The sequence below is a fragment of the Sarcophilus harrisii genome, chromosome 2 (genome assembly GCF_902635505.1).
Source record: "Sarcophilus harrisii chromosome 2, mSarHar1.11, whole genome shotgun sequence".
Taxonomy (NCBI): domain Eukaryota; kingdom Metazoa; phylum Chordata; class Mammalia; order Dasyuromorphia; family Dasyuridae; genus Sarcophilus; species Sarcophilus harrisii.
In genome coordinates this window covers 232,081,970-232,109,144 of record NC_045427.1, presented here as the reverse complement: position 1 = coordinate 232,109,144, position 27,175 = coordinate 232,081,970, and the positions used below count along the sequence as shown (strand labels likewise).

The window sequence follows — 27,175 nt, the reverse complement described above, 5'->3', positions numbered from 1 at the left end:
AAAAAACAACAACAACCACCCATTAATTTTAAACAGTTTGCTGAGAATAGCTGCAAGCACTTTGCTGGAATGTGGGCTACTGTACATCTGCAGAGACAAATGAAGAAATCCAACACAGCTATTAAGTATGAAGTTCCTACTGTGTACAGGGTATTTTCTGTAGCATGCACTAAGAACAATTTGAAGATAGACAATATTCAAGCTCAATTATCAAAATCATTATTCATGGGAAAGAACAGCAAAAGCATTATTCATTGGAAAGAATATCACATTTCAAATCAGAGTCCTGGATTTGATTCTCCACTCTGCTAATTACTACTTGTGAGACTAGAAGCGTCATTTAATCTCTTTGATTCTCAGTTTCCTCATCTGTAAAATATATTTTGGACTAGATTTTTAAAACAGCTTCCAGATCTAGATCTTTGATCATATCATCCTTAAAAAAAAATTGTTGAATTCCAAATTAACTTCCCTCCCACCCCTCTCCTAGCCATTGAAGACAAACAATGTGATATGAATTATACATGTGAAGTCATGCAAAACATATTTCTTCATTTTCCATAATGGAAAAAACAAAAACAAAAGCAGCAAGAAAAATAAAGTGAAAAAAGTATGCTTCAATCAGCTCTCTGAGTTCATTAGTTCTCTCTCTGGGAATGAATAGCAGTTAATATCATGGGTCCTTTGCAATTATCTTGGATAATTGTTATTAATCATAGCAATTAAGATTTTCATAGTTGATCCATCATTACAATATTGCTGTTACTGTGTACGTTGTTTTCCTGGTTCTGTTCACTTCATTTTGCATTAGTTAATATAAGTCTTCCCAGATTTTTCTAAAACCATCATCATTTATTATAGCATAACAATATTCCATCACAATGATATGATGCAACTTGTTTATCAATTATTCCTCAATTGATGGGCATTTCCTCAATTTCCAGTTCTTTGCCACTACAAAAGAGCTGCTATAAATATCTTTAAGTGTAAGTCTTTTCTTTCTTTTGATCCTATCATCTTTAAAACAACAACAACAAACAAAAATCAGGTCATAACATTCCACATCAATAAAAGTACCTATAGGCAATACCACTAGACACTGCTCTCTTTTCCCAATTTCCAATCTGCCACATTGTTTAGATGATGGAATGACCCCAATACATATCTTGGAGGTCAAAAACAACTTAAAACTACACAAAGAAAATTGCAACTGGAATTGGAACTGTAATGTTTTTCCACACTGAATGAAAAGAGACTCTCCTGGGATATTTTTTTGAAGTTTTAGAGCTGTAGAGGATAATAGAGTCCAAGACCTAACACTTTTACTCAACAGAGGAGGAAACTGAGACTCAGACAAGTCAAGGGGTCACAGAGGTAGAACTAAAATGACACAAGAGTCATTCTGTCTAATCTTTTCATTTTATAGATGAAGAAACTGAGGTCCAGGGAAGTTGTGTGAATTGCTCAAGACCACACAGGTAGTGTTTGTCAGAAATAGCATTTCAGCTCAAGTCTTCTTACTCTAAAGATAGTGGACCACACTGTACCACACTGCCTCTTTAAAGTATCTTGCTTATTGTGAAAGATGGGAGTGAAATTTCCAGAAATCATCCTAACACTTTTGGAGGTAGCAATGGCATCCTCACCAATATTTAGAGACATGAAAGACTCAAAATAAAATTGCTTTATATTTTACTTAAGAATATATCTCTATCCTTTGCTTTTCTTCATCTCTCCCTCATGTTTCAGTCCTAAAGTAATGGTATTAAACTCAAATAGAATCAGGACCATTAAACTAGACCTTAGAATCCTGAAGGCCATGTATTATCTTAGAGAATCCTACATTAGCATTATCTATGTTCTGTTGCATTTTTAATTTTTAAATTAATTTAAATTACATTTAATTTTCTAGTTACATTTTAATCTAGTTTGGCAATGCAGTCCTGTGTAGGCTACCTCTGCCTTTCTTCTCCTTCTTTTTTTTTTTTTTTTTTTTTGCTGAGGTAATTGGGGGTTAAATGACTTGCCCAGGGTCACACAGCTAGGAAGTGTTAAGTGTCTGAAACCAGATTTGAACTCGGGTCCTTCTGACTCCAGGGCTGGTGTTCTACCCACTGCACCACCTAGTTGCCTCTCTGCCTTTCAAAGGCAGCTGAAACTGCTCTCTCCAATTTACTAAAGATCTCCAAACTGTAAGTACAATGTTAGTCATCATGCTCCTTGACCTCACTGCAACTCTGGACTACCCCCTTCTTCCAAATGCTTTCTGTCTTTTAGCTTCTGTGATACTGCTGTTGCTTGGTTCTTCTATTTGTCTAAGCACTACTCGGTTTTCTGTGCTGAATCACCTACTAAGGAGGTCATATAAACCCTCCACTACTAAGGGTAGGCATTTCCTTAGACTTTTTTCTCTATCCTTTTTCTTTGGATAATTTAAGTAACTCTCAGAGTTTCCATTATCATCTCTAGGTAAATGACTTCCAGATCTCTATTTCTTTCTTGAACTTAAATCCTGCGTTACCAAATGTCTGCCGGAAATCTCCACATGAATATCTTCTAAGCATTTCAAACCCAGCATATCTAAAATAGAACTCATCATATCCCTAAACCCACTCTTCTTCCCCCATGAAAACCCCATCTCTGCTCCAAATTTTCTTAAATCTTTGAGGTTACCACTGTCTTCCCTGTCACCTGAGTAAATAATCTTATTTGCATTCAGCAAGTCTATAAGTTAAATGTTATTTAATAGTATTACCATTAGAAATCATATTGATAATCCGGAAAACATCTATAGGCAGGCAAGCAGAATGCCTTGTGATCATATTATATTAATTATGTTTTTGTTGTTAAGGTTGTTTGGTCATTTCAGTGTGTCCAACTTTTTGTGATTCCATTTCAGGGTTTTCTTGACAAAGATTCTAGAGTGTCTTGCCATGTCCTTCTCTAGCTCATATTACAGAGGAGGAACTGAGGCAAATAGGGTTAAGGGACTTGACTAGGGTTATACAACTACTACGTGTCAGAGGCTAGTTTGAACTCATGAAAATGAATTTTCCTGATTTCAAGTCCAGTGCTTTATCTGTGGTGCCATCTACCTGTCTCCATTGATTATATTACATATCAAATGTGATGATATTTGTAAAATATTTGGTGAACTTTAAAGTGCTAGATAAATGATGGCTGTTGTTGTTGTGTTATATTGTATGCAAATCAATTCATTTATTTTAATAGAGAAATCATAGGGCAAGGGTATGGGGTAGAGTTCTATGTGGAAAAGATTAGACTTGTTCTACTTGGTCCCAGAGGAGATAAATAGGAATAGAGGGGAGAAGTTATAAAAAGAAAAAATTAAGTTTGATATAAGGGAAATTTCCTAACAATTAGATTTGTCCAAAGGGAAATGGATTGTCTTGGGAAATACACATCTGACCACTCCCTCTCAATGTCCTTTGCTTGATCATTATCCATATTCTGCCCCTAATTGGGGCCTGTCCAAGACTTTATCCTGGACTCTCTTCTAATCTCTCTCTAAATTATCTTTCCTGCTGATGTCACCTTGTGGATTCACTTATTTCTATTCAGATGACCCCTACATCTATATATCAACTCCTAGCCTTTCTTCCGAGTCCTGTCTTACAGCATTAATTGCCTGATGTTCTCAGCATATCAAATGTACCATGTCCAAAACTGAACTCATTATCATTTCCCCCAAGAATATCTGGCTTCCTCTTCTTTACTTAGCATTTTTGGTTGAGAAAACTGTGATTCTTCCATTTACCTTAATTTACTATCTTAGAGTTTTCCTTAATTCTCATTCTTTCTGATTCCACATATTCAATCTTGCTGTTTCTGCCTTCATGGCACCTCTCATACTGGTGGCCTTCTTTCTACTCTCAAAGGAGTGTTGTCATTCTAATGGATGTCTCTCCTTAAGTCTAGCCCTTCCCCAATCCACCCTCCACATGGCTGCCAAAGTGTTTTTCCTAAAGCACAGTTCTGATCTCATCACTGTCTTTAGACCCACAATGGCTTCTTAATTCTTCTAGGTTCAAATACAAAATCCTCACTGTAGCCTTTACAGTGGACTTTGGCTTATCTTTCAATGCTTATTATACATCATTCCCCTTTATTTGCTCTTTGGTTCAGTTCAGATGTCCTTCTTGTTTTTCTTCACACGTGAAATCTCACATTCTCTCTGTCTTCACATTCCTATCTCTCCATGCTTAGAATGCATTTCCTATCCATCTCTACTTCTTAGAATCCCTCTTTTTGTTCATTTGCTTCAGTCGTGTTTGATTCTTCATGACCTTTTGAGGTTTTCTTGGCAAAGATATTGCCTTTCCTTCTTTAGCTCATTTTACATATAAGGCAACTGAGGCAAACAGGGTTAAGTGACTTGTACAGAGTCACACCACTGGTGTCTGAGGCCATATTGGAACTTAGGTCTTCTTTACTACAGGTCCTGCAATCTTCCACTGAATCACCCAATAGCCCCTGACTTCCCTAGTTTCCTTCAAAGCATAACTCAAAGGCTCCTTCTTTTGTAAAGCCTTTTCTGCATATCTATCTTCTCCATTCCCCATCCTTTACCCACTGCCTTATGGAGTACCTTCCTTCTTTTACAATACAGCTCAAATATCACCTACTGTATAAAGTCTTTCCTCATCTCCCCCCCCCCCCCCCATCAACAGTGTCTTCCCTTCTAAACAATTTTGCATTTATTTCTATTTATTCTTTTGTATTTATGTTGAGATATTTTTATACCTCTATCACTCTTAATAAAAATATAAGGAGAGATTGTTTGCTTTCTTGTAATTGTATCCAATGGTGTCTGGCACATAGTAGTTGATTAGTAACCATTTGCCTATTGATTTTTCTCCCTCTCACTAAAATTCTTAATGGCCAAGTGACCCCTTATCAGGTAACTGGGAGTTTTTGTTCAGGATGGACTACAAATGATCTTTCAAAGTCCCTCCCAGTGGAGATACTGAGTTCTTGTCATTCCTCTTCCTTAGCTCACCCACTTCATTTAATCTACCGTAATACAGGAACCCCTTCTTCCTGTTCTGGCTCAGGTTGAAAAAGAAAATACATACATACATAGTATGTACACATAAATAGTGTAGCTTTATTTGTGTTGTTATATAAGCAATTTGGAACAGCCAACTTTGAAGGGTAACCCACTCTATTGGCTTATAGGGATAGATTTTGTGATGTTGAAATCTTCACATAGCTTAAATAGGCCTCAAATCAGATGGGATCTTGTCAGTGGGAGGAAAAGGAATTTTTCCTCCTGGGAAATATGGCTAGGCTCCGGTGAAGTCATTTAAAAAATTCTGACTTGCAAATATATTTAAAAAAAAATCATTACACCCACAAAATGCAGCCAGATGAATTTGCTCTTGTCCCACCCATACTTACTAAGGCTACCCACTCCCTTTTCTAGTATCTCTCTCTTCTCTGTTACTAGGGTTAAGGAAACTGTCTATATGAAATATGGATGTAGAACTAAAGAATATAATACAGATTTTTTTTTACTGCTTCTTATTGCAAAAGCTCAAATTCTAAATATTTGAATAAGAGTGTTCTCTAATGCTTAAAAAAATTTAGCTAACCAGGAGTTGGATATTATGTGATACTTTGCATATTTTCAATTCCACTTAAATATTTTTGGTAAGTATGGGTGGGTGAGTGCATGGGGGAGGATTGGGTATGTGGTAAGACAATATGCACATATATAAATATATACAAAAAATTTTATCAAAGTAATTTCAGATGGCTAATATTTGGGAGAATCTAGAAAGGCCTTCTTTAGGAACTACTTGAACTGAGTCTTGAAGAGAGCTAGAGGTTCTCAAGGAGATGAGAATGGAGAGCATTTTTAGAAGGGAGGGTGCCTCTGGCATTAAAATGGAAGACGGAAAGAAGCATAGAGGGAATATCTTGCGACTTATTGTGGACCTATTGTGAAATGTAGAATGGGTGAGGAGAAGTAATATATAATTAGTGTGAAAAGAAAGGTTAGAGTTAGATTGTGAATGGACAAAGAGTTTTATATTTGGTTTTAGCAGTAATAAGGAATAATCGAAGTTGGGTACTTTTTTTTGTTTGTTTTGTTTTTGAACAGAGGAATAGTATAATCAGATCTTTAGTAAAATCAGTTTGTGAGATATGCATAATACAAGTTGGAGAGGGGGGAGACTCATTAGGAGTCTATTGAAATATTCCAGGCAAGGGATGTTGAGTACTTGAATTAAGGTGTAATAATCAATTGACCTAATAGGTGCTGACTCAGTTTTATGCTTTATTTCTTCTCTCTCTCTCTCTCTCTCTCTCTCTCTCTCTCTCTTTCTCTCTCTCCTGAAGCAATTGGAATTAAATAACTTACCCATGATCACACAGCTAGAAAGTATTAAGTGTCTGAGACTAGGGTGGATGCTCTATCCACTGTGCCATCTAGCTGCCCCCAGTTTTATGCCTTCTTAACAGAGGACATGAGTTCTACCTTAAAAAAAAAAATTAAAGTCAAATAGCATTTATACTCACTCTAATACTATTTCCTATTCCTTTCTTTTCGATTTATTTATTTTATTTATAATTTAAACAAAAAATAAGCATTTTTAATATATAGTATATTCTATTTCTTTAAACTGTAAAATTTACAAAATGTTTTCCTTATAACAATTCTATGAACTAAGTATCCCCCTGCCCCCCAGACTTATGAATTTCATCTATATATGGAATTTCTAGTGATAGAAATGTTCAACTTATAGTCTTAGGAAACTGCCTGGGATGACTGAGAAGTTAAATGCCTTGACCAGAGTTATATAGTTAATATATATCAGAAATAGGATTTAAACTCAGCTTTTCTAAACTCCAAGACTGGTCTCTTATCCACTAAACCATGATGATTCATGAAGTATTAGTATGCTTTAATTTTTTTTTTTTTTTTTTTTTTAACAAGAGAAAACTGGTACAGAAAAAGTAAATGACTTGCCTAGGGTCAAACAACGTAAGCCTAGTTCTGATGGGAAGACAATGTGAAATCATAGGAAAAGCCTCAGCTCTGAAGTAAGAGGATATGATTTAAATCCCACTTTTGACACTGCCTATTTGACTTCGAGTAATTTAATGAATTTCTTCTGTCTCAGTTCCTTATCTGTAAAATGAAGGAGTTACTAAATGTCATCAGATCCATCAAGGCGCTTCTCTATTTTACTTCATCAATGAATAATAATCAGATTAATTAATTCATGTGATAGAGTAGCAAGAACATAGAAGACTAAGTTCAAATCTTGACTTTACTACTTGTGTGACCTTAGATAAGCCAATTTATTCTTTGGGCCTCAGTTTCCATTTCTGTAAAATGAGGGATTTGGATTAGTTGATTAAATATCTTGTTTTTTGAATGGGTATCTGGCTGCCTGCTCTGGGCAAGACATTGTGCTAGATAGGCTAGAAACAGGCATGGTGAACTATTTGAAGATGTAAAATAATACTTCAAAGAAAATTTATACATCAGGTGATGATCAAAGGAGAATTAGAGCTGATAATCACTTGGTGTCATCTATGACTTGTTTAGAACATACAGATTTGAAATTACTTTCTAGGTAATTATCAGTGGATAGCTTAGGGGAGAAGATTGCTATTTCCCCACCTGTCTTTTTCCTTTTCTTACTCTACTGGCTTCATCCATACATACTAATTAGTTCTACTATGCATTTTACTGAGTCATAGGGATCTCTCAGATAAGGTATCTGGGAAGAATTGAGCAAGATTGTAGAACTATATATATATATACATATACATCTGTGTCTATATGTATATGTGTGTATACACACACATATATACATACATATACATATATGTGTGTGTATATATGTATACACATATTACAATTTAATGTTAGTTTTAAGTCATTTGTGGATTGATATTTGTTTGATATTCTACTAGCTTAAGTAAAATTTCAATAATTTAAATTCTATAAAATCAGGATTTATGATCATTTGACCTAGACTAAAGTTTATCTATCATCTTCAAAAAAATTGGTTAAATAAATTAATAGTGTAAACATAATTTCTGGATTTCTGCTTAATCTGTTTAAGAGCAAATTATTTTAAAATACATACATTCTACAAAAGTACTGGTATTGAGCAAGATGAACCCTGAGGGCTTTTGATCAATGAGATGCTATGATTCCTCTTTGGTATTCTCTATATATTGCTGAAAGCAGGACCTTTTTTGATTTGTAATATGTCTTTAGGAAGCACTGATCCATGGACTTCTGATCAATCAATTATCAACAAATGACAATCAGTTGCCATTAATCATCAATAAGTATTTAATTATTTTAAATGAATTTTGATATCATTTGTTTTTATATCTCTTAAATTTTCTCTGGTAGTTCTCCTTCCAGAGACCTATTTTGTATAACAGATATTTTTAAAGAGAAAAAAAAGAAAAAAATCAGCAAAACTGATCAATATGATGAGAAAAATATTAAATTAAAAGTGAAGCTTTACATCTGTGGACATATCCTTCTAAAAAGGAGTAGAAGTATCTTCTCTTATCTCTTCTTTGAGGCCATGTTTGCTGTTTGTAATTTTTCAAATTCCCTTTTGCTTGTATCTCAGTTTAGTTATGTATCATTTTCTATGCTCTGCATACCTTACTTTAATTTAATCTTTTTATACTTCTCTGTATTATTGTATTTATAATTTCTTACAATATAGTAAGTATTGTAACCATAATTTATTTATTCACTACTTTATGACTGTTCTTTGTTTCTAGTTCTTCACCATCATATTTTATATATATATATATATATATATATATCTCAATATTTTGATATATATGGACATTTTTTAAAATCAAAGACTTCTTTGGAATAAATGTCTATCCATAGAATCCCTAGGTCAGAAGATGTGGATATTTTAGCTACTTTATTTGCATAATTCTGAATTGTTTCCCCTCAAAAAGTTGTACTAAATCACAGTTCTAGCTATAATGCATTATTTTTAAACTATTTTTATAGAACTCCTCCAACAATAAGTAGGCAATTTTAATAGTCCAGCTGAAAGATGACAAGAATCTTATGATTATGTGGCAATGGCCATGTAAGTGAAGAGAAGATTAAAAAGATGTTATTGGGATAGAAGCAATAAGACTTGACATTGGAGTGGATATATGAAAGTAAGGCAGAGTAAAAAGTCAGGGATGACCCTAAGGTTATAAATTAGGGTGATTAGGAGGATGATGTTACCTCCAATAAAGTAAAGAAAAGAGATGGCTTTTTTGGGGGGGAAAATAATTGTTTTTTTTAGTGTGTGTCTTAAATAAAAGTGCCTACGGGTATCCCCTAATAGATATTAGTTTAAAATTTTGAGAAGGTAGAAGGTAATGTTGGACTGAAATACAGAAGGGAGACTAAAGCTGGCTGTCATCTGCTTATAGAGGATAAATAAATGCATGTAAGCTGATGAGAAGAGAGTTCAGGATGTAATCTTGGTGTATCCCAAAATAAGAGGTAGCATATAGAAGATGGTTCAGCTAATGAGAGTACTTAATCTTAAATCAGAAGCCAGGGGCTCACAATCCACTTCTGACTGTGTGATCTTGGGCAAGTCATCTAGCCTCCATGAGCCATTGTTTACCTATCTTGATGATTTATGAGGCCCCTTATTGCTCTATATTTATGATTTTATGAGATTAAGAGGTCAATTACATAAAAGAACTGAGAGAATATTATTTAAAAAAAAATAGAAGTGAGAGTATTTAAGAGTAGAGAATGATCAGTAGTGTCAAATGCCTCAGGAAACTAAGACGGATAGGAATGGAGAAAAGGCCACTATCGTATTTGGCAAGGAAGGAAGAGATTATTGTTAACTTTGGAGAAAGCCATTTAATTTAAATGATGAGGTAAGAAACCAGATAGGAAGGGACGGAGGAGTGAAAGGAGATGAAATGGAAGCAGTGAGTGCAATTGGTTTTTTGTCTCTCCTAGGAGTTTGATTGTGAAAGCGATAGACTTGTGAGGTTGGTAGTCCCAGTAAGAATTTTAAAAGGGGGGGGGGGAGATCTGGGCATGTTTGTAGCCAATAATTCAGAAGTGATTAAAGATGAGAGAGAGAGAGAAAAGAATGGAGAGGATGATTAGGAGAATGAAAATCTGCTGGAGGAAACAGGAAGTGAGAGAATCAGGGGTACAAGCAGAGGAATTTGGTTTTGATGACAAGGGTCATATTCACCAATGATATAGAACAGTGGTTCTTAAAATGGGGTCCACAGACATTGCAAGAGGTCTATAAACTTGGATGAAGGGAAAAAATACTTTTACTAATCTCTGACTGAAATTTAGTTGTCTTCAATTATTTAACAACATTATTCTATCAATGAACCCCAATCTGAAGAGTCTAAAAAAGAAATCCTTCATGCAAAAAAGCTTACAAAATCCCTGATATAGGACAAAAGATATCCCTTAATGACAATACTAATCTAGGATATGATAAACCACAAGATCTAAGCTTTTGTAACAAAATCTCATTATTTGAGATTGCCTAGGTTTTGCCATGGTGCTTTCTAGTAGAGACCAACATTCATATCATATGCCAAGACAAAGTCAAAATGGTACATGATTTACATATAAAGGGTTATATCTTAAGCAAATTAAGAGAGAAAAATAATTTATCTGCCAGATTTATGGATAAAGGAAGAACTTAGGGCCAAAGAAGATATTAGAGAGCATTACAAAATATAAATTAGGTAATTTTGATTATATAAAATTAAGTTTTTTTCACACACAAAAAAACTAAAATTATAAGGAAAGCAGAAAACTGAGGAAATTTTTGCAACAAGTATGTCTGTTAAAGATCTCATTTTTCAAATATGTAGAGGACTGAGTCATATTTGTAAAAAAAAAAAATACAAGTCATTCTCCAATTGATAAATGGTCACAGGATATAAACAGGTAGTGTTCAGACAAAGAAATCAAAGCTATCTATAATCATGTAAAAATGCTCTAAATCACTATTGATCAGAGAAATGCAAATTACAACAATTCTGAGCTACTACCTCACACACAGTGGAGTGGATAATATGACAAAAAAGGAAAAGGTCGGAAGTTGGAGGGGATGTGGGAAAACTGGGACACTAATGCACTGTTGGTGAAGTTTTGAACTGATCCAATCATTCTGAGAATTTGGAAGTGTATCCGTAGGGCTATAAAACTGAGCATACCCTTTAACCTAGAAATACCACTAATACTAAATCCTACACACATCCAAAAAAGAGGAAAAGACTTAATTCTTTTAACATCTTTTTGTGGTGGTTATGAATTGGAAATCAAAGAGATGCCCATCACTTGGGAAATGCTAAATAATATACCACAATCAAAAGATTGCAGTATTATATTATTTTGCTATAAGAAGTGATAAGAAATGATTTCAGAAAAACCTGGAAAGACTGACCTAAACATAAACTTAATGAAATGAACAGAACCAGAAGAATGTTGTATACAGTAATAGCAGTAGTATTCAAAGAAGAATTATAAATGACTTAGCTATTCTCAGCAAGATCTAAGACATTACCAAAGGACTAATGATGAAGCATGCTATCTACTTCCTAAGAAAGAGTGGATATTATGTGATTAAGGATAAAACATGCTATTTTTCACTCTTTCATTTTTTTCTTTTATTTGAGTCTTCTTGTACAAAATGATTAATATGGAAATGTTTATAGAATTGCAAAAAAAAGACACCCCTTAGAAATTGGTTAGATGCTATACATACAATTTGCAGTGAAATTATGGGGTAGGGTAAAGCCTGGGTATTTTACCTCAGTATTGTCACTAGGAGAATTGATATAAAGGTATTATTTGATAGCTTCCATTTTAATAAGCAAATTATCCTTATTGATTAGAAGTCTAGCTTAGTTTCTAGCTACTGAGGGATGGCAAATACTGGCAGTACCCTCTAAATGTCAGCAACCAGGGAAAAAGCTCCAGTGATCCTGCCCTAGTTATTGTGGTGGTGATTGATGATGATTATGTTAGGTGTTTCCATCTGAAACCAATAAAAAAATAAGAATGAAACAATAATAACCATATTAATACAAATCCTAAAAATATTTCTAAGAATTTATCAGATAAACTATTAAAACAGAATTAATTTCCCCAAGTATATGGATATAAATCTGATCCATAAAAATATAAGAATAGGCAGAATAAAAGCAGGAACTTAACTGAGCTCTTCCTCAAACTTCTCCAGATACTTTAAAATAATGACTTTAAACAAATTCGAGGGAGTCAGAACCCACAAAAAGATGAATTCAAACTATTTTCCAGCCCAAGACAACTTAGAAGGTCAGCAGAAAATGTCTGTTGTAACAGAATAAGAGTGGAATACAGTCCAGCACAGCTCTGGGCCCAGCAAACCAGGATCAGGCTTTGGGAGTCAGTGAATTAGCAGCAGACTACTTCTGGAGCTCTCAGTCCACAGATAATAAGGAGGTCAAATGACTAGTCAGAAGGAGGTTACTCTGTGTCTCTACAAGCACTGAGGCAGGACTCTTTTGCTTTACCCATACTCAAATCCGGGTATAGTCCTAAGTGACTGTCTAAGAGCGAGGGGAAGCACCAGATCCTGGAGCCTCAGTGGAAAGGGAACCAACCCCTCCTCACAGTTCCAGAGTGGAAAAGAGTTCTTGTGCTTATTCACAGACCAGAGCATAGGCCAGGAGAGTAGTAAACACACCTCTCCTTAAAGCACACTGATAGGAAGAACTGAAAACTTATGGGTTTCTAGAAGTATTTCTGAATACAGAGGCATAAAACTCCTGAAACTTAGGACAGTGCACACTCTGCCCTGGAAGCAGAGTCTTATTTTAACAAAGTATTAAAAGTCAAGTAATGGTCTGGGAAAATGATCAAACAGGAAAAAAATTCTGATCATAGATTATACAGTGACAAAGAAGATCAAAACACATACTCGGAAGATAACTATCAAAGCACCTGCATCTAAAACGTACAAGAAAAATAGGAATTGGTCTCGGGTCATAGAAGAGTTCAAAAAGGATTTTGAAAATCAAGAGAGGTAGAGGGAAAACTGGGAAGAGAAATGAAAGTGTTGTAAGAAAATCATGAAAAACAAGTCAACAGCTTGGTAAAGGAGACTAAAAAAAATTCTGAGTAAGATAATTATATAAATATCTATGCATATATTGGATTTAACATATATTAGACTACTTATCATCTAGGGGAGGGGGTGAGAGAGGGGAAAATTGGAACACAAGATATTGCAAGGGCTAATGTTGAAAAATTGTCCATGCATATGTTTTGAAAAATAAAAAACTTTAATAAAAAAAAAATTTGAAGAAAATTACACTTTAAAAAGTAGACTAAGCCAAATGGTAAAGGGAATACAAAAAGCTAAAGAGGAGAAAAATGCCTTAAAAAGCAAAATTGTCCAAATGTAAAAGAAGGTACCAACGTTCATTTAAGAAAATAATTCCTTCAAGATTAAAATTGAAGAAATGGAACTAATGACTATATGAGACATAAGAATAAAACAAAAACAAAAGAATGAAAAAAATAGAGGGCAATGTAAATATCTCTTTGGAAAAACATATAACGTGGAAAATAGGTCCAGGAGAGAGAATTCAAATATTTGAAAGGCATGATAAAAGAAAGAGCCTAGATATAATCTTTTAAGAAATTATTAAGGAACATTGCCCTGATATTCTAGAACCAGAGGGGAAAATAGAAATTAAGAGAACCCACTGATCACCTCTTGAAAGAGATCTTAAAATTAAAACTTCTAGAAATATTATAGCCAAATCTAAGTTTTTAGATCAAGGAGAAAATACTGAAAGCTGCCAGAAAGAATTCAAGTATGGTGGAGGCACAGTTAGGATAAAACAAGATTTAGCAACTTCTACATTAAAAGATTGGATGGTTTGTAGTATGATATTCCAGAAGGTAAAAAAGTTAGGATTACAATCAAGAATCCCCTACCTACCAAAATTGAATATGATTCTTAAGGGGAAAAAGAGCTAAATAGAAAAGTTGACTTTCTAAAAACTTAACAACAATGTTTTTAATAGGTATCATCATGCCAAATATTCACTATTTCTAAAATACATGGGATGAAAAGCTTCCAAATAAAGACCTAGCAGAAGAAACTTAAACCATATGGGAACAGAAGATGTCATTTCTGTTATGCTGTCTGCTACTGATATGCTAAGTGATGCAGTAGATAGGACTTTCTGAATCCAGTTTCAACTATCTAAGTGCACAGGTGATCTCAGGCACATACTAGCAGTGTGACCCTGGACAAGCACTTAACTGCTTGCCTCAGTTTCTTCTTCTGTAAAATGGGGATAAAAATAGCACTAACTTCCCAGAGTTATTGTGAAAATAAAAAGAGGTAGTATTTGTGAACTCTTTTATGATTGTTAAGCCTCCTGTTATTGTTGGAGTTTTCCCAAAGATACTTTCAATGATTTTTACAAATGAGTTTGCCTTCCAGTACTCTTATTCTATTAAAGTAGTCATTTTATCCATTCCACTATAATCTGAAGAACCCTAAATATACAATAATAATAAGACTTGCCCCAGGACTTTTAAAATTTAAATCCTATCAAAAAGATGATAAAAAGGAGATAACAGTGAGACTCATAATTATAGTTTAATGTTTATGCACTGAATTTTGTAAAGCATTTGAAAGTTTTTTTTTTTAAAGTTTTTGTAAAATAAGTTGTAAAGTTTTTGAAGCGTTTGAAAGCATACAAAGCTATCATTTGACTGAAAGTACTAAGGAAACCTGCCCTGTTAATACCATTTTGCATCTGACTTCTTTTTCTGTGTTGTGAATCCATTTTCTTGGAGAAGGAGTGCTGGTGTATAAGAAACAATTGTTTTTTAGTGACAAAGAGAACAGAACTTATTTTCATGTATTTGTGAGTTTTTAGGAGGAATGTTTTAATTTTATTCCAACTCTTTTTCTATTTGATATGATCTTACTTAGGTCCTGTTTAAAGTTAGATATTCCTCCAACTTTAAAATGAGGACAATATATATTACATATAATACATATATATATGGAATTGTAATTTTCATTTAGTTTAATCATGTCATTTTAAGATGAGAAAACTGAGCCCCAGAGAAGTTAAGCAATGTATCCAAAGTCCCATGGGCACAATTGAGATTTGAAACCAAGCTTTCTGGTTTCTTTTTTTTTTTTTTTCTGTTCTTTCTATATCAACAATAATTATATTGACCCTGCCTCTTTCACAGAGTTGCCATGTGATCCAAATGAGACGATTTCTGAAAAAGTATTTTGTAAATGTTAAAGTATCATACAAATGTAATTATTGTTGCTAGGGCCTCTCTTTCAGTCTTTTCTATAACCAAGTAGTATCCTTATCATAAAAACCTTTCATAGAGACAGGGATACTGTAGATGGGAACTGTTCTTAAGTGGTTAAAGATAGTAATTTTGAAGCTACTCTGACTCCTCTTCTCCCAGGAAAACCTTCCAATTTCTAAATCCCATTTTTTACCCCTTGAATCATTTTAAGATGCTTATTGCTTGTAAATGTTAACTCATACTGTTTGCTCATCATTGTCGCTCTCCTTAAAACTCTAAGACTCTTTTCGGCAGTAGAGGATATAAAAAGCCTTTTGTTGCTGTGGACATTATACAAAATAGGTCCAAATCTAGATTTACAGCTGGATATAATCTTTAATTGTCATTGAGACACTTTTCAGTCATGTTCAATTCTTTGTGACCTCTTGGGGTTTTCTTGGCAAAAATACTGCAGTGCCTTACCATTTCCTTCTCCAGCTCATTTCACACATGAGGAAATGGAGGCAAATAAGGTTAAGCGATTTTCACACAGTTATAATGTGTTTGAGGTCTAACTTGAACTCAGATTCTCCTGATTTTAGGGCTGGCACCCTATCAACTATGCTATCTCACTGCCCTGGAAGGGGCATTTTCAGAGATTATCCAATTTTCATTTGCAGAATGAGTCCCAGAAAATTATGTGATTCACAGGATTACAAACAAAGTAATGGTAGAGCAAAGATTAGAATATAAGTCTCTAACTTGAAAGCCTGTAATCCATGCCCTTTATATAAAACTCTTTTTTTGTCTATCTAACTTCAGGTAATTGTGAGCTCACTGTGTTGTGCCATAGTTCCCTTTTATTATCCTGCCTCAGTTTCCCTAAATTGTTCTGTCTAATCCCTCTGGTTTACAACACAACATTAGTACTGATATAACTTAGGGCTAGTTATTCTAAGGTTATAAATTGTAAATGTGTAAACTAAGAATAAGGGGAGTTCAGACTTCCTGGTACCTAACTTCTCCTAAGTCATCAAGAATTTATGGTCCTATCCCCATCCTGTCAGAACTGGATTGATGGTCCCTGCCTGAAGATTCCAGCTCACCAGAGTTTGGACTCCACCTCCCCACTCCCCACCTTTGTCTGTCTACCGGAGCTTAGAGCCATATATATGTCACTGAGAACTCACAGTTGCTGCTGGATGCTTTGACATCAGCCCTGGGGGCAGCATGTCCCCAGCACAATCTCTTCCTCTCAGAAATCCAAATAAAATATTAAAAACTCTCTAACCTCTATCTTGCCTCAGTTTCTCCCACATTACAACTGTACATTCTCCGGAAAGTAGTTTGGTATCTCTAGATGAAAAAGTACTCTAGCCATTTATTCTACACAGTGATCTTAATGAATTAGGAGCTATCAAGAGATTGAAAGGCTTTAAGGGCTGAGTCTATCATTGTCTTTCAGGCTTCCCAGGATTTCTTGACTGCCACCCAATTCAACTTCATCATCCGGAAATACAAAAGATACAGATGGCAGAAACGGATTTTACAGGTAAGAGGCTGTCTTTTCTTTTCCACCTTCTCGACTGGCCAAGAATGTGACGGATTATATTTGCCAGTGAATGATATAAACAGGACCAGGTAGAAAGAGATCAGGGTCCATAGAAGTATTCATTTTGGATTCATTATATTTAACTCAGCCTTAAATATAAATTCCTCCAATTTATTAGCTCATTGAAAGTTTTATCAGCCTGTCTTCTTCTTTTTTTTTTTTTTTTTTTTGTTGTTGTTCAATCATTTATTTCAGTTATGTCTGACTGACTCTTTGTGATCCCATTTGGGGTTTTCTTGATAGAGTTATTAGAATGACTTTCCATTTCTTTCTCCAATTCATTTTACAGATAAGGAAACGGAGGCAAACAGGGTTAAATGACTTCACAGTGTCACACAGCTAGTGTCTGAAGCTAGATTTGAACACAAGTCTTCCTCACTTCAGATCCCATGGTTTATCTACTATGCCATCTCACTGCCACAGTCATATTTAATTCAGCCTTAAAGTTAAGTCCCTCCAACTCATTAACCCATTGAAAGGTTTTACCAACCTGTTAAAGAGAATGAATGATCATTTGGGGGAGATATTTTATTTTATTTTTATTTTTATTTTTTTTAATTTAATAGCCTTTTATTTACAGGATATATACATGGGTAACTTTACAGGATTAACAATTGCCAAACCTCTTGTTCCAATTTTTCACCTCTTACCCCCCCACCCCCTCCCCTAGATGGCAGGATGACCAGTAGATGTTAAATATATTAAAATATAACTTAGATACACAATAAGTATACATGACCAAAACATTATTTTGCTGTACAAAAAGAATCAGACTCTGAATTATTGTACAATTAGCTTGTGAAGGAAATCAAAAATGCATGTGTGCATAAATATAGGGATTGGGAATTCAATGTAATGGTTTTTAGTCATCTCCCAGAGTTCTTTTTCTGGGCATAGCTAGTTCAGTTCATTACTGCTCCATTAGAAATGATTTGGTTGATCTCGTTGCTGAGGATGGCCTGATCCATCAGAACTGGTCATCATCTAGTATTGTTGTTGAAGTATATAATGATCTCCTGGTCCTGCTCATTTCACTCAGCATCAGTTCGTGTAAGTCTCTCCAGGCCTTTCTGAAATCATCCTGTTGGTCATTTCTTACAGAACAGTAATATTCCATAATTTTCATATACCACAATTTATTCAGCCATTCTCCAACTGATGGACATCCATTCAGTTTCCAGTTTCTAGCCACTACAAAAAGGGCTGCCACAAACATTCGTGCACATACAGGTCCCTTTCCCTTCTTTATAATCTCTTTGGGATATAATCCCAGTAGTAACACTGCTGGATCAAAGGGTATGCACAGTTTGATAACTTTTTGAGCATAGTTCCAAACTACTCTCCAAAATGGTTGGATTCGTTCACAACTCCACCAACAATGCATCAATGTCTTGGGGAGATATTTTAGAGAGGATTTGTGTATCATATTAAAGTAGATGCCCTCCATGTTCCTTTCCAGCTCTGAGATTCTAGGATCATATTTTTTTCCTTTCATTATTAGAATAGCATAAAGTATCAGTGGTTCAGGGTAGCAGCTACTGATATTACCAGAATAGGTTTAATTGATAGACTGTACCCCATCAATGCAGATGAGGTTCCTAATCAGAGATGAGTTTTGAATTGTTTTTTGCAATTGTTACAATGTGTTGTCCTGAAATATCTGAACTCCACAACCTAGTCCCTTTAATGGTCAAAGACAAGCATTTGTGAGAGAGTTTCAAAGTCTGTGGCCATGGAGTAGTACAAAATCAATTATTTCATAAGGAAATTCTACTCACACTTAATCTTAAACATTCATAACCTGAGTCTAATACTCTGCTAAATGCAATGAAGGATATAGAACAAATAAAGACAAGAAACTCATTTAGTTGAGGCAAGACTAGTTAGTTTGCATGGAATAGTTAGACGACGTAAGTCAGAATCAGTAAGTGAGTTGTATGACCAAAATCTTCCTAAACTGTGGGTCATGACCCTATATGGAATCTTGTAAGTGAATGTGGAGGTTGTGAAATTATGATTTATTATCAGTAAATGTTTAACTTGTATACCTATTTTGTATGCCTGTATACAGGCATACCTGGGGTCATGTAAAAATTTCTCAAGCAAAAGAGGGTTGCAAGTGGAAAAGCTCTGATGTAGACTATAAATATGATGGAGATTAGGGAAGGACATGATCAATGTGGGTTAGTGTAGTTGGGGGAACAAGGAGACAAGGATTATTATTGTTATAAACAATTGATAACTATATTTAGGCACTTTAAGATGTGCAAGACATTTTCTTTATAAAGACTATATGAGTTGTGCTCATTTGTGTTCATTTTTCAGATAAGAAGAGCGAGTCTTAGAAAGGGTCAATGAAGTGCTCACACAGCTTATAACTGTCAGAACTAGAATCTCAGATCAGTTCTCCTGATTTCAAGACTAACAGTTCTTTCTACTACACCGGGTTGGATGTATAAATTTGGACAGATTATACAATTAGTATTTGAAAATTACTGTTAGAGGAAGAAATTTGTGACTAAAGACGAACTAGAGACCATTATTGATCACAAAATAAAAAATTTTGATTACATCAAATTAAAAAGCTTTTGTACAAACAAAACTAATGTAAACAAGATTAGAAGGGAAGCAACAAACTGGGAAAACATCTTCACAGTTAAAGGTTCTGATAAAGGCCTCATTTCCAAAATATATAGAGAACTGACTCTAATTTATAAGAAACCAAGCCATTCTCCAATTGATAAATGGTCAAAGGATATGAACAGACAATTTTCAGATGATGAAATTGAAACTATTATCACTCATATGAAAGAGTGTTCCAAATCATTATTAATCAGAGAAATGCAAATTAAGACAACTCTGAGATACCACTACACACCTGTTAGATTGGCTAAGATGACAGGAAAAAATAATGATGATTGTTGGAGGGATGTGGGAAAACTGGGACACTGATACATTGTTGGTGGAGTTGTGAACGAATCCAACCATTCTGGAGAGCAATCTGGAATTATGCCCAAAAAGTTATCAAACTGTGCATACCCTTTGATCCAGCAGTGTTTCTACTGGGCTTATACCCCAAGGAGATACTAAAGAAGGGAAAGGGACCAGTATATGCCAAAATGTTTGTGGCAGCCCTGTTTGTAGTGGCTAGAAGCTGGAAAATGAATGGATGTCCATCAATTGGAGAATGGTTGGGTAAATTGTGGTATATGAATGTTATGGAATATTATTGTTCTGTAAGAAATGACCAGCAAGATGAATACAGAGAAGCTTGGAGAGAATTACATGAACTGATGCTAAGTGAAATGAGCAGAACCAAGAGATCATTATATACGTCAACAATGATACTGTATGAAGATGTAATCTGATGGAAGTGGATTTCTTTGACAAAGAGACCTAATTCAGTTTCAATTGATCAATGATGGACAGAAGCAGCTACACCCAAAGAAAAAAACAGTGGGAAATGAATGTAAACTGTTTGCATTTTTGTTTTTCTTCCCGGGTTATTTTTAATCCAATTCTCTCTGTGCAACAAGAAAACTGTTTGGATCGGCACACATACATTGTATCTAGGATATACTAGGACATATTCAAATATATAGGACTGCTTGCCATCTAGGGGAGGGGGTGGAGGGTAGGAGGGAAAAATCGGAACAGAAGTGAGTTCAAGGGATAATGTTGTAAAAAAAAAATTATCCTGGCATGGATTCTGTCAATAAAAAGTTACGATAATAATAAAAAAAAAAGAAAAAGGAAAAAAATTATAAAATATATATATATAAATAAAAAAATTTACTATTATTCTTTCCTGCCTACACACTTTGCCTCCTCAAGCAGATTAGAAACTTTTCCATGGTTGGGAATGTACCTTATAGGATTAAGTCCTCCACGGTGCCTAGCTTTGTGTTAGCAAACAGCAGATATGATGTTCAGTTGAATAATTAATCAGGATTCAGGTCATTTCGGGAATTAGGTCGTGGCATAGCTAATAAGATTTGGGGCAAGAGTACTTAAAAGTTCATATAGTCTATCCCATTTATTTTGCAGATGAAAAAGCTAAGGGCCAGTGAAGGTTCTTGTTCCAGGTAATATCTAAAGTAACAGAGTTAGGATTAAAAAAACTAGACTTCCTGCCTGAAAACTTATGTTCTTTCCATTATTCCACTTGCTTCTCTGCATTCCATTGACTCCCATTCATGCAAAATGATTCCCTATATGTTCTACCCCAATAAACCCAAATCCTAGTGCTATCAACTAGGCACTTTGTAAGTAGTCACATTTAATCACTGGGGCTATAACAATTCACAGTTTACAAATTGCTTTCAGGTCTGGTGATTCTCTTCATGCTACCTTGTCAAGGTGGAGATTCTCTCTAGAACTCCACCTAGACTGGGCTCTGCATGATTAAAAATTGGTTGTGAGCAATGAAGTAAGACAGTCCATATGATGGACTCTGATTTTGGTGTCTACCAGCTGCCTGTCCTATTTGGCAAAGAAATTAGTAGTAAAAGAAGAATCACAGAATTTCAGAGTTAAAGGGCACCTTAGGTGCTCCCTTGGTTTTATCTTTTCCTTACCAAGAATCCACCAGACAAGTAATCATGGTCTCCCCATGAAGATTGCTAGTTGAAAAGAAGCTTTCTTTTTTCAGGCAGCTGATTCTATCTTTAACAATTTCAATGATAAGGAAGTTTTTCCTTATTTCAAACCTATATCTGCCTCTCTATAACTTTCTTTTGTTGCTTCTAGTTTTCTCTTGTTAGGGTCTCCCTTTTTATATGGCAATCTTTTCAGCTCTTGAAGACACCTAATTTGTCCTCCCTAAGTTTTCTTCTCCAGGACAGGTATTCTTTGTTTTTCAGCCAATCCTTCTTTAACATGGCGTCTCATCTTTCTACTATCTAGTGTCCTTTTTAAAATGGCCCAGAAGTGAACAGAATACCCCAGATGTGATCAAGTCAGGCCCAGTACATTAGAGCTCACACCTTACCTTTCTCATTCAGAGTTCAGTCTCTCTTAAATTCAGCCTAAGATCATTTTTGGAGGCCTGTCATGTTACAAACATTGTTTTAAATTAGGATTTCAATTTTCTAAAATTCCAAGATCTTTGTTCAGAAGAACTTGTGCAAATGATTTTTTGAACCCTAGTGTAAAACTATATTTTTTATCCCTATATAGTTCATCTTATTAGGCCATGGATTTAAAGCTGAAAAAGACTTTGATTTAATTCCTTGTCAAGCTAACAAGTGCTTATTAAATGTTTACTTTATGCCTGGTACTACATTAAATATGAGGCATACAGAGAAAGTCAAAAATGCTACCTGCCTTCAAGAAACTCATACTCTCACGAGAGATAACAAATAAATAGTGAGGTACTTATAAAGCATATATAGAGTAGATACAAAGTCATCTTAGAAGGGAAGACACATACCCTTTTTTAGACCCTGACTCTATAATTGATTGTGTTTACTCTCCTTCAGAATTTCATGCCAGCTGCAAATTTGATAAGCACTGTCTAAAATATATATGTAAGTTAGTGGAAAAAACAAAATAATATTCAAGAACTCTGAATATATACAGAGTGCCTAGGACAAATCTTGAAGTTAGTACACTAGAAATCTTCCGTTAATGACTCCCTTCTCTCTGCCTCCCCCTCTTTCTCCTTCTTTCCCTCCCTCTTCCCCTCCCTTCCTCCTCTCCCTTTCTCCCTCCCTCCTCTGTTCCTCTCTCCCTCCCCCCTTCTTCTCTCACTTCCCCTCTGTCCTTCTGTCCCTCCCCCCTCCCTCTCTTTCCCTCTCCCTTTCTCTCTATGTCCCTCTCTATGTCCCTCTCCCTCCTTCTCCTCCTCTCCCCCTCTTTCCCTTCTCTCTCCCTTCTCTCTCCCTCTCTCCCTCCCTTTCCGTACCCCCCCCTTCCTCTCTCTTCCTCTCTCCCTCTTCCTCTCTCTTTTGGCTAGGTAGTTGAGGTTAAGTGACTTGCCTAGTTTCACAGCTAATAAGTGTTAAATGTCTGAGGTCAAATTTGAATCAGGTCCTCCTGATTCCAGGGCCAGTGTTTTATTTGCTACACAATCTAGCTGCCCTCATCCTTATGGATTTCTTATTCCTATTAGCCATTTATTGAGATGTCCCCCACTAACCTATGCCTTCCCTCCTTGTCCCCTACTTTCTATCTTCTACTTTTCAAACCTAGGGGAAGAGATTAGTCTGGCCATGCTGCCTCATTGATATTCCTTCTCTATTCTACACAATTTCTAATACAGGATTAAGCACATAATATAAGTCTTGCTCAGGAGAAACATTGGTACTTTAACCAAAATTCAATCTCATGAGGGGAATAAATTGAGATATAAAGGTATGACTTCTACTTATATTTGAAAGGTCATAAGATCATAGGATCAGAAGATCAGAAATTTAGAGCTAGGAGGAATTTTAGAAGTCATCAAGGACAATTTCTTCATCTTACAAATGAGGAAGCTGAGGCCCAAAGATGTTAACTGATTTGCCCAACATCAGACAGCCAGTTTCTAAGGAAAGATTTGAATCCTGATCTTCCTTTCTCTACATCCAGCATTTTATTAATTATTTCAATTTGGCTTAAGCTAGAAGCAAAAGCTCAGTGAGAGACTTTTGACCATTCAGAGTAGTGTAGCTAAATTGGACACAGAAACTTTTTTGTAGAATAGCTATAAAGGCATGAAGGGTTTCTATCTGTTGTCCAAAGGAATACCATGGAGATGGAATAATGGATTTTTTACAGCAGAGTAAGATAAGCCTCCCATTTGCATATAGATATATAGATATATGTAGGTAATTGATTTTGAGGTTGTCAGTTCTTCTAAATCAAGACCTATTTTTTATTCATTTTACCTCGTGCACAGCTCAATACACATCAGCGGCATTAAATAAATAAGCAATAAATTAATAAAAAATTTGGCCCTTTTAATGTTTACTTTCCTCCCCTAAAATTTAAACTAGACTGCATATCCTGCAGCTTGAATGCTTAAATACATAATGAAAAGAACTCATCTACCCTTTTCTTTTTTTTTTTCCTGTCTTCTGTAAGGCCTTATAGTAAACTAATTATTTTAATGAGAGAACTGTGTTGTCTCAGTTTCCCTTCAAATTGATCCCTTAATAATTGGATGATGAAAAAGAACATGCTTTTAGAAGGCTAGAAATTTTACAACATACCACAAATGTATACTTAAAGAAAAAGAAATTGCCTAGGAAAATTAATTTAACTTCAGAACAGTGTATTTAATTAAAGCTCAGCAGAAAAATTCTCCCAGCAGTGGTGTGATATAGAACTATCTTGAGTGTCTTACTAACAAAAACAAGACTAAAATGAGTCGGTATGGGGTAATGGAAAGAATACCAGACTTGGAGTTGGAAGAAATGGGTTATAAAATGAATCCTAAACAAAGTAGATGTTCATTGATTAAAGAATTGCTAAACAAATCGGGGAACATAAGTGTAATGAGATATTACTGTTCTGTAAAAGAGGTGATGACTAGGATGAATACAGAGAAGCATGGAAAGATCTACAGGACCTGATGCAGAGTGAAGTAAACAGAGTTAAGAAAGTATATATAGTGACTAATATAATGTAAGTGGAAAGATCAATGACAAAGCAATCAAAACTGAGTAAGGCAAATTACAAAGAACAAGCAAGGATTGAAAGAATAGATATGAGAAGATAACTTCTCTTCTGTACCTCTCTCCCCATTCTACCAGTGTAGAGGTGAGAGAGCTATAAATGTTGTACATAGCATAAATATGTAGTCTTTGTCAATGTATCGATCAATTATGGTGATCACTTTATGTTTCATTTTTCTTGTTTTTAAAAAATACTATTTGTTACATGAAAAGGCTCTGGGAGGGGAAAGAAGAAGGGGAAAGACATTGGGGAAAATAATGGTGATTAAAAAAAAAAAACAGCTCAAAATACATGAATAAAAAAAACTTAGCTATGTGTTTGTGAACAAATCATAGAATCATAGAGTCTCTGGGTGGAAGGATATCTTAAATATAATCAATTCCAACCCACATCTGAGCAAGAATAGTTTCTACAACATTTTGAGAAATCGTCATCCAGTCTTTTCTTGAAGTCCTGAATGAGATGAAGACAGTGATTTTTGTGAGAATTAGTTTCCTTATCCATAAAAATAAGAATATGTATCCTAGTTACATCATAGATTGTCAAGGGAAAGCAAACTCCTCCATTTCTATGTAAATACAGGCTATTTTCAAATTCTTCCCAGTGTCAGCTTTACTCAACACTCAGAGTAAAAGTACATATGCTTCTTGGATTCTGTTGATGTCTTACTGAAATAAAGTCAAAGGAAGACCCATAAATAGCACATCCTTCAGTTTTCCACAGAGTGGTAGGGAATGAAGATATTAATAGTATTTTTCTTATTCACTCTTTGGTCATTTACTTTTCTGTAAAGACGGGTCATTTTTACATCTTCTAAGTATACATAAAATAATGTTAAAACTGGAAGAGACTTTTAAAGGTTTATAGAATATTAGAACTGGAATGTGAATATGGTATAATGCAAAGAGCAGAGAATTTGGAGCTAAAGCCCTAATGGCTTTTCCATTGAACTTCTTTTGTGATCTTATATAAATCAATGCACCTTTGTTTCTTCTTTAAAATAAGGCGATTGAACTTGGTAATCCATATGGTTTCTTCTAGTTCTGAATATCTGATTCTATTTCTAGATTTCTTCTTAAGATATGTTGTCCATTCCCCTCATTTTACAGATAAAGAAACTGAGGCCCAGAGAGTGCTAGTGACTTGCCTAAAGTAACAAATCTGATTTATGACAGAAATTGATTTGAACCCATATCTTATGACTCTCAGTATATTTTTCTCCTCACTTACCAAGTTCATCCTAGTCTATTGCATTAGACAAGTAAGATATCATAGGATCATAGACTTCATGATTATAGACTATCTAGTTCAATCTATCATTTTACAAATGAGGAAATTGAGGATGAAGTATGTTAAGGGATAATAGGCAAGATTTGAACTCAGATTATCTTATTCTAAAGCTAATGCTTTTTCCACTATACTCCTCTGTCTGCTATTTTATTTTTAAATTTATTTTTTCAATGAACAAAACTAAATTTTCTTTCCCTCTCACTCTCAAAACAAAATCTTTATAACAAATATGTTTAGTCAAGCTCCAGTATTATATGATTCCCATTTTCAAGATGAGGCAACTAAGGCCCAGGGAGGTTTTATTATTCTCCTAAGGTTACACAGAATTACTATCCCCTGCAGATTTTATTGATGGGACATTTTTCAATAGGGGATAAAAAGACACAAGGCAAATTGCAAAAATAGGAAATAACACTTCAAAATGAAAAATGGATACACATTTATCAAACCATGTATAAGGGAAGCTTTAACTCTATCCACTGGGAACCATGACTAAAATCATCACAGCCAAGTAGGCCCATAATGAAAATGGTTATATTCCCTGATTTTAATCTTTTACCCTAACAGAAGAAACTCCTTAATCAGGATCTAGCAAGAGTACTATTTTAATAATAGTGATATACACAGCAGCAAAGAGCATAGATGTGGAACTAACAATAGTAATGCTTTATTTTTCAGATTGATTTAAACACCAAGACAATTTTTAACATTGAGAATGGTATCATCAGAAAACAGTTCCCATTTTCTCAAATCAAGTCCTGGGAAGATGGAGAGGGGACCCGGTTTAACATTGCATTTCACGGACGCCAAGATTATGAACTAGAGGCAACTTCCCTAGAAGACAAAAGGAAAGTAAGTTTTGCATATGTTCTGGCGAAGTACATCATATGAATTATTTCATGTGCTTAGGACTATCTTACAATATTTTTTAAAATCCTAGAATTCTAGAGTCTATTGACCCCTCAAGTTCTGTTACCTTTGGGTATGGAAATTAAAAAAGAATAATTAGTTTTATCCCGGGATGAAACTGTATGTTTCTGTCTAGTCTCATTATGGCAAATGGAGAAAAAGATATTTTTTTTCACACTTCAATTAAAGATAGAGAAGATTGGTTTTGAAAATGTTCAGAGTCAAGTAGCACCTTTGCCCAGGACTCAAATGGAACACCAATCAATGCTACACAACTAAAGCAAAATGCTTGTTGGGCTTGAAAGAAGTTGCTCTTTTGTTTTTCCTCAGCATGGTGAAGGCAGAAACTCTAAGCTATGGTCTTC

At 34.9% G+C, this 27,175-nt stretch overlaps 1 protein-coding gene across 1 annotated transcript in view; it reads left to right on the top strand.

Moving 5' to 3' along the window:
* LOC111718583 overlaps window positions 1-27,175 on the top strand; it is a 97,732-nt gene that overhangs the window by 17,344 nt on the left and 53,213 nt on the right. Inside the window, exons 3-4 of the mRNA XM_023494503.2 lie at window positions 16,806-16,892; window positions 26,580-26,753. Of these exons, the coding sequence (XP_023350271.1) occupies window positions 16,806-16,892; window positions 26,580-26,753 (261 nt within the window). The remainder of the gene's footprint in view (window positions 1-16,805; window positions 16,893-26,579; window positions 26,754-27,175) is intronic.